The following is a 15,000-nucleotide window of genomic DNA, read 5'->3' on the forward strand; positions in this document are numbered from 1 at the left end:
CATTTTACATTACATTTACAGTACATTCAGTATATTACATTTACATTACATTTTACATTACTCTTGGCTGACGCTTTAATCCGAAGCGACACACATTTATTTTATAGGGTATTAGTTGCAATGTGGAGTTAAGTGCCTTGCTCAAGGGCACTTCATCCATGGATGGTGGTATAAAGAGAGATACGTGTGGGGATTGAACCTGCAACCCTGTGATCTACAGTCCAAGTGCCTAACTATTACACCATGGCTGCTCCATATCCCAGAGACATTATCATTGGTAGTCATGGGCCATTGGTGCCACACGACTTCTTGTACAAGGGGGTAAGGAGTTTGTAGGACGAGAATTGCTGGTTCGAATCCCGACATCAGTGGATGGAGGGTGTGTGGGACAGTACTCTCCTCTATCCCCCCCCCTTGAACAAGTGTTGCATAAATAGTGTTTCAATGTGTGCACTGTGCGCTGTGGTCTGCAGTGTCACAATTTCAACAATAAATATATTTAAATTTAAATGTAAGTAACATGTTGCTAGTGAGAGGCCTAAGTACAAAGACTGTTAAAGACACACAATATTGTTATAAATTCCATTGCAGTTCTTTGCCATTCCATTTACAATTACAACGGACTTGAGACCATTGTAATAATCCACTGGCAAAAGAATCAGGGGTGCATTTCTGGAAAGCGTCGTTGCTAACTGTGTGAGCTACTTCGTTGGTTGCAATACAATTTCCCATTGGCAACTACAAAAGTTGCTAACTGCTAACTACTTCGTTTTCCAGAAATGCACCCCAGAGTTGTCTATTGTTTCACACTGTACAATAATCCAAGTCACTCCCTTTGGTGATAGTACTGATATGGATTATGTCTATATGGACTGGAGCCAATGTATTCAAATGCAAATTTGGGATTATAATGCCACGATACTTCTTTGGATAATTGCTTTTCTCTGCAAGTAGACATACCCAGCCAGAGTTTTATAAAGGAGAAGTGGATGTTGTAAAGAATTGCTTCACCCCCACTCATTTCTTCAACCAGTGAAGGAAGGAGGTGGTTATCTTTGAACAGAAGTATTAATGACTAAGGCCACCTCAGTGGCATGACACATGACATGGGAAGATACAAATTAATGAATGGTAAGTGACAATTTAATGATCAAATGCAAGTTAACCATTGCGATTAACACAAGGCTACACTTGTAAGTGATACTGGGTGAATACAGCCAAATCAAAGACATATTAGCTCCAATCAGTTGGGAGAGTTAAGAAAAATAAAGACTGTCGAAGCATGTCAGGTAAAAGAAAAAAAAAACGTTTACACGTTTGAAACATAAGAAAACAATGACTTGATTCGTCAAGAAGACATGAGTAGCCCCTTAATGCGCGCCGTACCTCCAGTGGCACGCTGTAATAGTCATTGAAATGTAACTACCATAGCACTACAATACTATGACACAACACAGGCCCTTAAGTAATGCACCACGACTTGGTCATTATCATACTGGTAACAACAAATGTATAAAGCCGCGTCTGAAGGGGTTAAGGTAATATATCCGCACTGACCTCATCTGTCATGAGGGTGGCGATGGAGCGCCCGATCTCATGGTATTGGGGGCCCTTCCCCATGGGGCCCATCAGGATGAACAGGAACCTGGGGAGGACGAAGGAGGAGTTTAGTTAGAAATGTTTATTATGGCCCTACCGTGGCCTAACTCCTGTACTATGCGGCCGACCCGGGTTCAATTCCCGGCCTTTGCCGGCCTTTCCCCGTCTCTCTCTCCCCACTCGCTTCCTGTCACCATCTTCACTGTACTATCATAAATAAAGTAAAAAAGACCACAAAAAAAGGGAAATGTTTATTATTATGGGCCTTGGCTGTGGCTCAAACAGCTAAGGCATCCAAGCAGGGCTCTAAATTAACTTTTTTCGTCACCAGCCAAAATGTCAGGTACTGTAGATGTTAATCTTACCAGCCAAACATACACTCACTAATAATGGGTCAAAGTGGCTAGTAAGTTGGTCTTTCCTACCAGCCAAACTGAAATTTCACCAGCATTTGGCCAGTTGGCTGGTGTTAATTTAGAGCCCTGCATCCAAGTAAGCCCGGGACCCTCTTTGACATCAGCCCGAGGTCATTTCCATCTCTCCCTCCTGTCTCCTCTCACACTGTCCTATCGAAATATGGACCAAAAAGAGAGAAAATGTTATTATGAAGGGTGTTGTGATGCGTTGTGTGGAGCACCTGCACATTGAATGGCATTGACAGTGTGTATGAGGATTGGGCCTGGGTTGTTTGCCAGTTGTACCCCGTCTCTCTTTTCCGCTAACTTTCTGTCATACTTGCTGTTCTGTCGCAATGAAGGATCAAAGAGCCATGAAAGTACTTGAGAAAATGTTTTAAAAATGGGCATCAAGGCCCTACCGGGTCCTTTGCCGGCCCTTCCCTGTCTCTCATCCCAACTCGCTTCCTGCCTGTCCTTCACTATCCTGTCTCATAATAAAGGCTTGAAAAAAATAAAATTAAATAAAAAATGGGCATCTAGCATGCAGACAGTGGCCCTATGATTGGGCCACTTCAACGAGCGAGGCAATTTTTTCTGTATGATGATGGGCCATTGTCAATGTAGTCTATAATGACTGCTCTCAGTGCCACACACGTTTCTTAAAAACATTTTTTTGTACCTTTTCTATTTTGTAACAGGACAGTTCGAGAGGCGACAGGAAACGAGTGGGGAGAGAGACGGGGGAGGCTCTGCAAATGACCTCGGGCCGGAATCGAACCCGGGTCGCCGGTGTGGCAGTGCAGTGCCCAGCCGATTGAGCCATAGCTGGGTCAGTGCCAAACGCTTTTGAATACTCTCCCTTTGGACACCGTGACAATGAATACAGCACACATCACTTCTGCAGTTCCACGGTCTACTCCAATTAAGGACACAAACCCCAAAATGTAACTTTACAAACTGGCACTGTGTGCACGGTAGCATCCACCCCAACAAAGGACGTACGTGCTAATGGTTGAGTGTTTTCACATGGTTTCATTAGAAGGGAAGTCCCGTACAATTTGAAGTCCAAGTATGCTCAAACTTACAGTAAGTTTAAACTAAACTTTCACTTGCTTCCCCATTCTAACAGACACCCACACAAACAAAGACACACACACACAGACAGACAGACAGGCACACACGCACGCACGCACGCACGCACGCACGCACGCACGCACGCACGCACGCACGCACGCACGCACACACGCACACACGCACACACACACACACACACACACAAAACAGTCCAAACAAACAGTGTGCCTTGAGGGTGGGGGTGTAACTCTAATGAAACATGACAGTGTTTATGCACAGTCCCCAGGTCAGAGGCAAGAGGCTTCAGAGGCGATTTACCAAAGGCAAGAGAGGAGGAAAGTGTGTGTGTGTGTGTGTGTGTGTGTGTGTGTGTGTGTGTGTGTGTGTGTGTGTGTGTGTGTGTGTGTGTGTGTGTGTGTGTGTGTGTGTGTGTGTGTGTGTGTGTGTGTGTGTGTGCGTGCGTGCGCGTGCGCGTGCGCGTGCGTGCGTGCGTGTATGATCAGCAGACACTGGCATGCAATGTGTATGAAATGCATGGCCAACCACTACGCTGCAGTGTGTAGAAAGTGCTACTGCCAATACACATACAAATTGTGTGCCACGAGTATGTAATTAACATTGTGAACCTTCACCAGCCACTCATTTGTAAACCGTTTCAAGGTGTCTGCAAATCTACCTGCCACTTTCATATTTTACCGTTTGTCTGGTTTAAATGTCCATCCCCTAACTATAGGCTAGCCTTAAGGCACTGAACTTGTGGTCAAGTGTTCGATACCTCACATCGACAGGTGGGTGGGGACTGCAGAGCTCTAAATTAACACCAGCCAACCGGCCAAAAGCTGGTGAAATTTCAGTTTGGCTGATAGAAAAGACCAACTTACCAGCCGCTTTGACCCATTAGTGAGTGTGTGTTTGACTAGCAAGACTAACATCTACGACTAGCCATTTTTGGCTGGTGATGAAAAAAGTGAATTCAGAGCCCTAGTGAGGAGTAAGGAATGACCAGCACTGTCCTCCATCACATCTTCTGTGGCTAGGGCAGTGTTTCTCAACAGGGGTGCCGGGGCACCCTGGGGTGCCGCAGGCCCCCCTCAGGGGTGCCGCAGAAACGTGGCTGATAAATAAATTATGTAATATAATACATATCCGTCTAAATTGCTAAGTTAATGTTAGTCAGTGAAATCTTTCATCTGCCATTTACACACAATAAAGTAAATATAGGTCGCCCCAGTTAGTTGCAACTTCGAACGTATGTCGTGTGACGTCTCCAAATGTGTTATTTTTCTAAGCTTGTGTGGTATCGGATGCAATACCATGTTACGGCTTGTTGGTTAGGGGTGACTTGAAATTTTTCATAAATTGAAAGGGTGCCTTGAATAAAAAAAGGTTGAGAAACTCTGTGGCTAGGGCACCCTGGGCACTGCTCTCTGGGCCAGCTGTTAGGCCACCACTTTACTCACACGACACGTGTGTTTAATCAGAGACTGGACTTTGTGTGAAAATCACAGACTTGAATTTTGTTGGCCATTGTTGGTGTGGTTGCATTAGCCACACAGTACAAATACAATGACAATTCAACACCCAGAGAGTTGATTTTACACTTTCTAGAGTTTGAATTTGGTCACACAGTACTCTGTAAGTGTTAAATTACCACTGCAGTTTTTAATCGCGTAGGCTGGTGCAAGCTAGGGCCGCCACTTTCAATTTCAATTTAATTTCACACACACACACACACACACACACACACACACACACACACACACACACACACACACACACACACACACACACACACACACACACACACACACACACACACACACACACACACACACACACACACACACACACACACACACACAGGGTAGTGCTGTGTAATTCCAGTGACAAATGGGACCACACTCATATAAAAAGGGATCACACTCGCTCTAATCACTCAGCTGATTAGCCAGATGGTTTTGGCATGTTTCTGTGCCTATGTCTGACTGATCAGGGGTGCATTTCTCGAAACCATAGTGCTAACTACATTAGCTACTTTGTTGTTTGTAATGCAATTTCCCATTGGCAACTACCGAAGTTGCTAATTGGCTAACAACTACGCTTTCGAGAAACTCACCCCAGATGCGTCAGCTGATTAAACGAAACTTATCAGAAACACTAGGTAGTGCTGGCATTGTTGAGCATGGCTAAATATAAGTACTACGCTTTTTACATTTCATTAAATTACCCTTAGCTGACACTCTTAGTCTCATCCATAGCAATGTAGTTTTTTTTTAAGTACAGGATATTGGTAACAGTCCTTGCAGTAGTGTGGGGTTAGGTGCCTTGCTCAAGGGCACCTCAGCCATGAAGTGTGGTACGGAGTGGGAGGGTGGGATTCGAACTGGCAACCATCTGATCTAAAGCCCATCTGCCTAACCACTAGGCCACGGCTGCCCCCAATCCGCTTATTAGAAATCATCCTGGGACCAAGGCCAGTTACCAGGCCAAATTATGACAAACTACGTACTAGTGAATGGCACACATGTGAGTCACTCACCTACTGGTGATGGGGACTTCAGCACACACACACAGACACAGACACAGACACAGCCACAGAGACAGACACACACACACACACACACACACACACACACACACACACACACACACACACACACACACACACACACACACACACACACACACACACACACACACACACACACACACACACACACACACACACACACACTCTCACTACCTGCTGGCGATGGGGACTTCAGCGATGCCATTTAGCATGGCAGCGGGGCAGAGACGTACGAAGGCCACCACCGGCTTCTCCAGAAACTCCAGCTCACCCACCAGGATATTGGAGGCCTCAGCGCCCGGGGGGATCTTCTTCATGAAGTGCAGGTCTACCTGGAAAGTGGGGCACCACACACACTGTTAGCTACACACACATGCACAGGCGCGCGCACACACACACACACACACACACACACACACCCGCGCACACACACACACACGTACACACACACACACATGTGGAGGGATCTTCTTCATGAAGTGCAGGTCTACCTGTAACGTGGGGCACCACACACAGTGTTAGCTACACACACATGCATGTGCGAACACACACACACGCGCGAACACACACAGGCGCGAACACACACACGCACGCACGCAGGCACGCACACACGGAGGGGTTTTCTTTATGAAGTGCAAAGTGGGGCACCTGTAAAGTGGGGCACCACACATACACACATGCATACACACACACACACACACACACACACACACACACACACACACACACACACACACACACACACACACACACACACACACACACACACACACACACACACACACACACACACACACACACACACACACACACACACACACACACACACACGCAAACTCCCAGTGCTCCCAGTGAACAACCAACCTCCCCGTGGTTAAGGGACTAAAGGAAGCACTCTATCTTCTTTCACACACCAGCATGCAGTTCACATGAACATCACAGAACAGGGCTGTTTCAAAAGTATCTGGGGGCCTTAGGCAAAGAGGGACTCCCAGCCCCCCTTCTTCTCTTGGGGAGGACCCCTCAACAGAGAGATGTCGACAGCAACATTGTTGCACTTTTCAGACAGTGAATTAAGGCTGGTTCTGACACACTCACAAAGTTGTCATTGCTGTCATTTAAATACAAGTTTAGAACCAGTCATTACCAAGGAGCCACCTTTCATGCGTGGGCCCTTGAAAATTGCCTAGTTTGCTTGCCAGATTATAACAGGCATGAACATCACACAGCACTGGAACTCAGGAGAATTGAAGTGCCTCATCATGCACAGTGCATTTAAATCTAGGTCACACTAAGAGACATAAAATATTCAATACCAGAAATAACTACTACATGCGTATTGCATGCCATTCCAATTTTTTATGTCCTGTGTTCTGCCGTCACAATGTTGCATTGTGCTTGAGTGCAGTGGAATACTGGGGAATATTGTGTATTTCAATTTCGTAGTAGAGAGTGCATGCACACATTCAGAAATCAACCAGTTATTATTCAGGAAAACATACACGTATGCTTGCACAATACTGCTGCTGCTTGATTTGTTTTTTTATACAGTAGAATAAAATAACAGCAAACACAGTAACAGCAATTTGTGGACATCATTTCTTTTTTTTTACTTACTATCCTGCCTTAAATGCTCTGTGAAAACGATATATAGTATACACATACTATTTTATTTATGAGTAGTACTATCTATTAACTAATTCAAGGTATTTATTTATAAATAAAGAAACAAATAATTTAAAAAAAAACATTATGGTGATCATTATCATATCTCACATACTCACGCACACATGCACACACACACGCACACATGCACACACACACACACACACACACACACACACACACAAAGTGAATCTGCATGACACATGATGAGAGTGAGGCTGGAGCCTCTTGGTTTGCGTCACCTTGCTGAAGTCGACTGAGCTGTTCTCCCTGCTGCCGCCTCCTCCCTCTGTAGTGGCCGGCTGGGACTGCGGTGACACTATCTGACCTGGGAACAGCACACAGGGGCACACACACACACACGCACGCACGCACGCACGTGCACGCACACACACACACACACACACACACACACACACACACACACACACACACACACACACACACACACACACGCAACCATGCATGCACGCACAAAAACACACAAGATGCGCAACCACACACACACAACACACACACACACACACAGGTATTAGACCTCATACTGTTGCATGCCTATTTTCTTATCAGACAGGAGGCTCGACGTCTAGATAAAGCAAGTACAGTAAGCAGAGTGAAGAAAGAAAGCACCACCACCACCACCACAGCAGCCTACCTGCCAGCAGACCAGATTTAATTACAGCCTGATAATGAAAGCAAATATTGAATGAAGGAAAATAAATGTGAAAAAGTGGAGGAAGGCATGGCTCTCTCTCTCTCTCCCATTCAGACGGCAAAGAAAGGCCTAGTATAAAACATATTTACTTAAAAGCCTTACATGAAAGCATATGGAACAAAAGAAGATTTGAACATTTTAGCACAAGATTATAGTTAGGCCTACCAAATTGTACAAGGAAGTAAGTTGCCTATACAGTTCTACTATGATAATCTTTAGTGTTTTAGCGCTACATTAGAAGAAGTAGATTTACTAAAAGAAGAGCATTCTGTAGAGGCTCTGCTGTTTTGGCTAAAGCACTATCATACAGTCAATTCTTAAAATACAAAAACTGTCTGACTTTGACCATGTCGCCGTTATGTAATCCAGCGTCAAAGTTCTCTGAAATGCCACTTAAAGATGTGCAAAAATGAGTTCTTAGTTCTCGCCTGTAGAACTTTTCTGGCCATGACTGTAATGCTTATGCTTATGCCAAAGCTTTAATCCATAGAAAATGAACATATCAAATACGGTCCCCACATTGTCCTGTGGAACATTGAGGGGAAATAGTGTAGGTGAGGGGGAAATCAATAAAAAAGAAAAATAGAAATAGAGCATACAGAGATGTCAAATTCCTCAAAACTCTCCTCCAATCCTTTTTTATCAGTTTGAATCTTTCCCTGTAGGTGATTGTTGTAATCATCAATAGACCTTTTTCCATCCAATTCTGAAGCAACTTGTGCCCTATGTCAATTCAATTTCAAATTTCCACTTTAATTTGATGGAAAAAGGGGTTGATAGGAAGTGGAACTGACTGACGTCCTGTGAAAGGACAGGAAGACAACAAGATTTCTGGAGATCAGGGTTAGTGCTATGATGCCATCTATGTACACTAAAAAAATCAGCCCAGTGAGTAAAGCTAGTCTACATGGAGCTCGAGAGTTGCCCAGGCCTGGGCCAAGTGAATGATCGTATTGCTTTTTTGTATGATCTCCAGATGTAATTTTTAAAACTATGATGAACTGATTTTATTGAAGAAAAGGACCCCAGGAAGAATAGCTGTGGCATTGCCACAGCTTTTGGGGATCCAATAAATAAACAAAAAAATAAACAATAAACAAAAATAAGCTAGTCTATACGAGGTGGAGCCCGACAGTTGCCTGTGGCTGGGTCCTCTTCCACATCTGCGCTGGGGATGAGCTGATAGCCTGGTCCTGCACCATAGGAGGGGCTGAGGCGCTTGGCGAAGGGCACTGGTGCCCGGGAGGCTCTGAACATGACAGGGCCGGCGGCAGGGCTGCTGGCATTGGAGGAGGGGTGATGGAGTGGGATAGAGGGATATGGAGATGGAGATGGAGGAGGAGAGGGGAGGGCAGTGGGTGTAGAGCTGGGCATATATGGGGGAGACCAGTGGGGACATTTCTTCTTGCTTGGAGTCTCGGATATGGACGAGTTTCTCCTCAGACCCCCTCGCAAGGAGGACCAGAAGGAAGAGCACTTGGAATGGGACAGGTGACGTGAGGCTACAGCAAGACAAGTCAGACAAACAACAAAAACACATAACAAGAACAAAAAAACAAAAAAAGAACTCGCAAATAAAAACAATGATGTGTTATGTGCAACTAAAATAGATTCCTCTCCGCACAACCAACAACACAGCTGAATGTAGAGTACCACCCTGAGTCAGTGCTTGCTGACAGCTTTGGCTGGGCACAGAGCAAAGTCATCTGAAAGCCCCCCCCCCCACCCAATACATAGGCCTACAATGTAATGAGGACCAAATTCTGGCCCCCTTTCTCGCTGGGTCCGGGACAACTGACCCCTTTGTCCCCCCTGTTGGTTTCCTTGCTAGGAGTAGCGTGTGTAGATATAAAGGTGAGTCATCCTCTGGAAGGGTAAACATGACCTTGATAACTTGATTTGCGATGGAGTGAGTGGGCACGCCACATCTGGCTACCACCCTAACAGCTGACTACAAACAAACAACACATGCTGCAGCACTTTACCTGTTTGTTTGGGTGTATATACTGTACTTGGCTGTGTATACTTGTGTACTGTATATAGGCCTATTGTGTGTGTGTGCTTTGTGTGTGTGTGCTTTGTGTGTGTGTGTGTGTGTGTGTGTGTGTGTGTGTGTGTGTGTGTGTGTGTGTGTGTGTGTGTGTGTGTGTGTGTGTGTGTGTGTGTGCATCTGTAATACTGCCCTACTGACGAGATCCAAATAGATGTATTAATGTGTGTGTGTGTACTGTGTACTTACGTGTGGGCGTGGGATTGCACAGTTGTGTAAGTACGTATATGTGTGTATTTCTGTGTCTTTATATGCTGTGAGTTTGTGTACGGTATGTGCATGTGCAAGCGTACCAGTTTCTTTCTGACTGCTCATGAGTGCGTGTTATGCTTGTTTATGTAACAGATGTCACTAAGGGCGTCTGTGTGAGCCCTTCTCTACGTATGAATGCATTAGTGCCAATGATAACCCTGATCTCTGACCCCGTTGACGTCCATGACGTGTGTACAGATTATTACATTACACTGCACTTAGCTGACGCTTTCATTTTTATTCAAGGCAACTTACAGCTATTATTTTTTTAGGGTATAGGTTACAGTCTCTGGAGCAATGTGGGGTTAGCTGCCTTGCTCAAGGGTACTTCAGCCACGGATGTAGATGTAGAGAGAGGTCAGGGGGGATTCAAACCTGCAACCCCTCGATTGAAAGACCAACTCTCTAACCACTAGGTCACGGCTGCCCCTACATTACTAGATCATAATCTGTATGTTTCTGTCAGAGTCTATAACTGTGCATGTGTGTGTGCATGCGTGCATCTGAGTGCATGCGTACGTGCGTGCGTGCGAGCGTGTGTGTATGTGTGTGTATTTGTGTGTGTGCGTGTCTGTGTGTGTGTGACGCTCACCGCCGTTCTTGTCCATGTTGTGTGGTTCGGACTGCTTCTTGCCGATGTCTGCGAAGGACCTGACGATGGGGATGCGGTGGCCCAGCTTCTTCTGGTTCTGGTGGTGGTGGCGTTTCAGCAGAGCGTTCTTGATCTTGCGCCGGACGTCCTCGCCCAGGGACACCGTCGACTCATGCTGGTCCAGGACCATGTCTAGTGGAAGAAGACGACAGGAGGGGAAGCAGACAGATCAGGAATGGACAACCATCATTCTCTTGCCTGTAACTTCACACAGGAACACTGTCATCTCTAGGGGGAAGACGCAGAGGCGACTCTTGGGTCAAAGGCCCCAAGCGAAATGTCAGGAGTGAATATTTGACAGATATTTGTCACTATTGTAGCAAAGTGTGATTCCCCATCCAGGTGCCCCAAGCGGCTGCCTGCCTAGCCTGGGAAGATGGGAGGCACACAGGTCAGGAATGGACAGCCATCACTCTCTTGCCTATACTTAACACAGGGACACTGTCATCATCTCTTGCTGGTCCAGGACCATACAGTACTGTATGTCTATGGACAGTAGGGTAGGGTGACCTTATTTTGGCACGTGACCACCTGGACATGTTACCGCAATGTGAATGCCATTGCCATAGCCTCTCGACTTTGTGTGTGCTCATGGCCTCATAACGTTCGCCGATGGCCCGCCTCAGTGGAGAAAACAATAAAGTTTCTCCGCTGTTAGCCTAGGCACAACAACTTTTGGGGGACTGCTCTTTACCATTTGGCATTCCTTGCATCTCAAGGCTGTGGGCAAGGCACCTAACCCCACAAAAAAGTGTAATGTAATGAAATGTAACGCAATGCAATGCAATGTAATGTAATACGTATGTTGGTTCTACGCAGTCAAGATCCAATCATGACCTCATACTGCAGCGACTCCAGGACAAAGATGCTGCAAAGTGTGCTAAAAGCCGTAATGTATACCTTTGGGTATTGGGCAGGTTTACTAACTGCCGAGCTGTGTAAGTTGGCATCTCTTAACCCTCTGAGGTCTAAGGCTTTTCAGAGGCTTTTAGGCTGCTTGCACCACCCTGACATTTTCAAGTATTTTAATTTCATATATATATATTTGGAACCTGGAAGGTCTGAGGTTTCTAATGGTGTGACTTATATGTTTCAATGACAAAAACTCACAGAGTTACAGATTTGTTTTTTGAGACCAATTGCCCTCTGAAGGGCACTCGGACCTCAGAGGGTTAAATCTGTATTATATTCATTAAAGTGCAAGTTCACAATCCTGGATCCTCTGTTCACTGCTCAAGGCACTGAACGTTACTACTATAAACACACTCATTTATACAGTACCCATCTGGAACAGCACACAGCACTCACGGATAGGGATGTAAATAAAATCGAAATGTATTGATGTATCGGAAGTCTTGGCCGCCGATTTAATCGAATCGTATCGTATCGTGGGGCATTCTTAAGAATCGAAAAGAATCGAATCGCTGGCCCCTGTGCAATGCCCTAGCTCCATAACACAATAGTAGTGGAAAAGTAATTGGAAAAAATCGAATCGAACCGAATCGCATCTTATCGTGGGGAATTCTTAGGTATCGAAAAAAATCGAATCCCTGATTTAAGAAATCGATACCGTATCGTATCGTTGTGAAGGCTGTGATTTACACCCCTACTCACGGTGCAGTATTATCTTTTCATAGCACAGACTACACACATTATAAATGCACATGGAATATGAATAACATATAACGCAATAATCCGCATGACATTACATATTTATACAATTTATGTATATTTCAGACTCTTTATTTAATATTACATAGGTAAGTCTAAAAATAGCTGGGTGCCCAATAGTTAATATTGCAGAAGGTTTTGCTGAATTTAAATCCCTTTAGTGACGGATGCAGTCAGAGCACGCACTGTAATGATATGTTGCTCTAAGGGCAGGCACACGTCATACCATCTGTGCCCGAGTTCCCTTGGCCAACCCCCCCCCCCAAAGTCTGTTTCGTTTTGATCGCTCTGTTGCATGCAGTAGTGTTATTTTGTACCCTTTTGTAGACCTGGATTGCGCTTCATTATAACTAAACATGGTGCTCCTCCAAGCTTACTTCAGAAGGCGAATTCAGAAGCAGCTTTCACCCAGAATCAAGGTGAGCAGAGAGTGAAATGATTTTGGAAAACATTATTGTAAGGTTGAATAACACTGACATAGACACAGACACACTCTCTTTCTCTCTTTCTCCCTCTCTCCCTCTCTCTCTCTCTCTCTCTCTCTCTCTCTCTCTCTCGCACGCATGCATGCACACGACACACACACACGCACGCACGCACTCACACACACAGCAGGCCATGTGACCGAATCACCAGAACTGGTTGAGATTGCTTTGGGGGGTGAAGATGCCAGCTAAACCTTTAATCCAAAAACACCCTCCATCCACAAGAACGAAAAGAGATGTGAATGACACCAGCAAGCATCCCACACAACATCAACACAACAACACACACACACACACACATGCACACGCACACACACATGCACACGCACACACACACACACACACACACACACACACACACACACACACACACACACACACACACACACGCAGCACAAAAAGTGTATCTGACACACACACACGCTATCGCTACTACTGACCTGCAATCTCCTCCAGGGAGTCCGCCCTCATGTCCAGCATGACGATGCCATTGAGGATGCAGGAGCGCAGCTCAAACAGGCTGTGCAGCGACAGGGTGGCCACGTAGGGCTTACTCCACCTCTCACCACCGTCCTCCACATCCTCCTCGAACTTCAGCCACCTACACAGGACACGTGAAAAAAGACAAGACATTAGGGTGGTGTTCGATGGTGGCTACATACAGCGTACTTCACCTCTCTCCTCCATACTCTACACATCCTCCTCAAACTTCACCTACATATATACAGGACACAGGGGAAAGTAGGGAGAGTATGAGAGCAAAGAATGCAATAAATAAATACTTTAAGAAATTAAATAGCCTAATTACACAAATAAATAAAGTGAGCAAGTACTGTAGGTAGGTAAGTAAGTACATAGGAAAGAAAGAAAGAAAGAAAGAAAGAAAGAAAGAAAGAAAGAAAGAAAGAAAGAAAGAAAGAAAGAAAGAAAGAAAGAAAGAAAGAAAGAAAGAACATAAGAAAGAACACAAGAAAGAACACAAGACCAGAAAAATACAATCAAATACAGTACTTTACACAAAGAATCTATCTCAGCTAGGACTGTATATCTCATATACTTCCTTCCTGTCCAAAGGCCATTATTGCAGCAAGAGACAGAATTCTGCAGCTATGATTCAGACACCAGAGAGGAATCTGATCTGAAAGCATGCAACATGTGTCAACCTAACTGATCTCTGATACAACAAGACAAACATCAGCTATATGATATATCCGGAGTATATGAGCATATCAGGATTCAAAAATAACAGAAATGAAATCTCATCGACATACACGCATGCATGCACACGCACACGCAAGCGCATGCGAACAGCTGCACACGCACACACACACACACACACACACACACACACACACTAGAGGATGACATTTTTCAGAAATTCCCATGGGTTGGGAGTCAACATTTTAAAAATGAACAGGAGCGGGGATAAAGATGAATGGGAGTGGGCAGGAGCGAGAATAAAAATGAACGGGAGCGGGAATGCAGCTTATTATTTCTTTAAAAAAGCAAACAAAAAAAGCCTCGTTTTTTGACTAAACGGGAGTGGGGTTGATTTTGAGTGGGAGTGGGCAGGATTGGGAGACATTCTTTTCAGGAGTGGACGGGATGGGATTTGTTTCTTTTACTCCAGTCCGGGAAGGTACGGGATGGGATTTTTTTTCTCAGACCAGGATGGGACGGGAGTGAAAATCCACTCCTGTGTCATGCTTTACAGTTTTTTTTCAACTGCTAACAAGCTTTTGTCCAAACCTCAGCAACATTTGCAAAACTCTTAATACAGTTAGCACACCAAGCCATACAGTTCACACACCTTTCATTAGTCCAGTGTTAAGAGGGTTCAGGTAGCGCAGTAATCCCAAATCTGAGTAGT

At 45.0% G+C, this 15,000-nt stretch overlaps 1 protein-coding gene across 1 annotated transcript in view; it reads right to left on the reverse strand.

Annotated features, from left to right (window-relative positions):
- The window catches only part of slc4a10a (solute carrier family 4 member 10a), a 116,196-nt gene that overhangs the window by 39,581 nt on the left and 61,615 nt on the right, over positions 1-15,000 (reverse strand). The window contains exons 6-10 of the mRNA XM_063212017.1: positions 13,571-13,731; positions 10,915-11,106; positions 7,548-7,633; positions 5,815-5,972; positions 1,558-1,645 (exon numbers count right to left, since the gene is read on the reverse strand). Of these exons, the coding sequence (XP_063068087.1) occupies positions 1,558-1,645; positions 5,815-5,972; positions 7,548-7,633; positions 10,915-11,106; positions 13,571-13,731 (685 nt within the window). The remainder of the gene's footprint in view (positions 1-1,557; positions 1,646-5,814; positions 5,973-7,547; positions 7,634-10,914; positions 11,107-13,570; positions 13,732-15,000) is intronic.

The sequence above is a fragment of the Engraulis encrasicolus genome, chromosome 12 (genome assembly GCF_034702125.1).
Source record: "Engraulis encrasicolus isolate BLACKSEA-1 chromosome 12, IST_EnEncr_1.0, whole genome shotgun sequence".
NCBI lineage: Eukaryota > Metazoa > Chordata > Actinopteri > Clupeiformes > Engraulidae > Engraulis > Engraulis encrasicolus.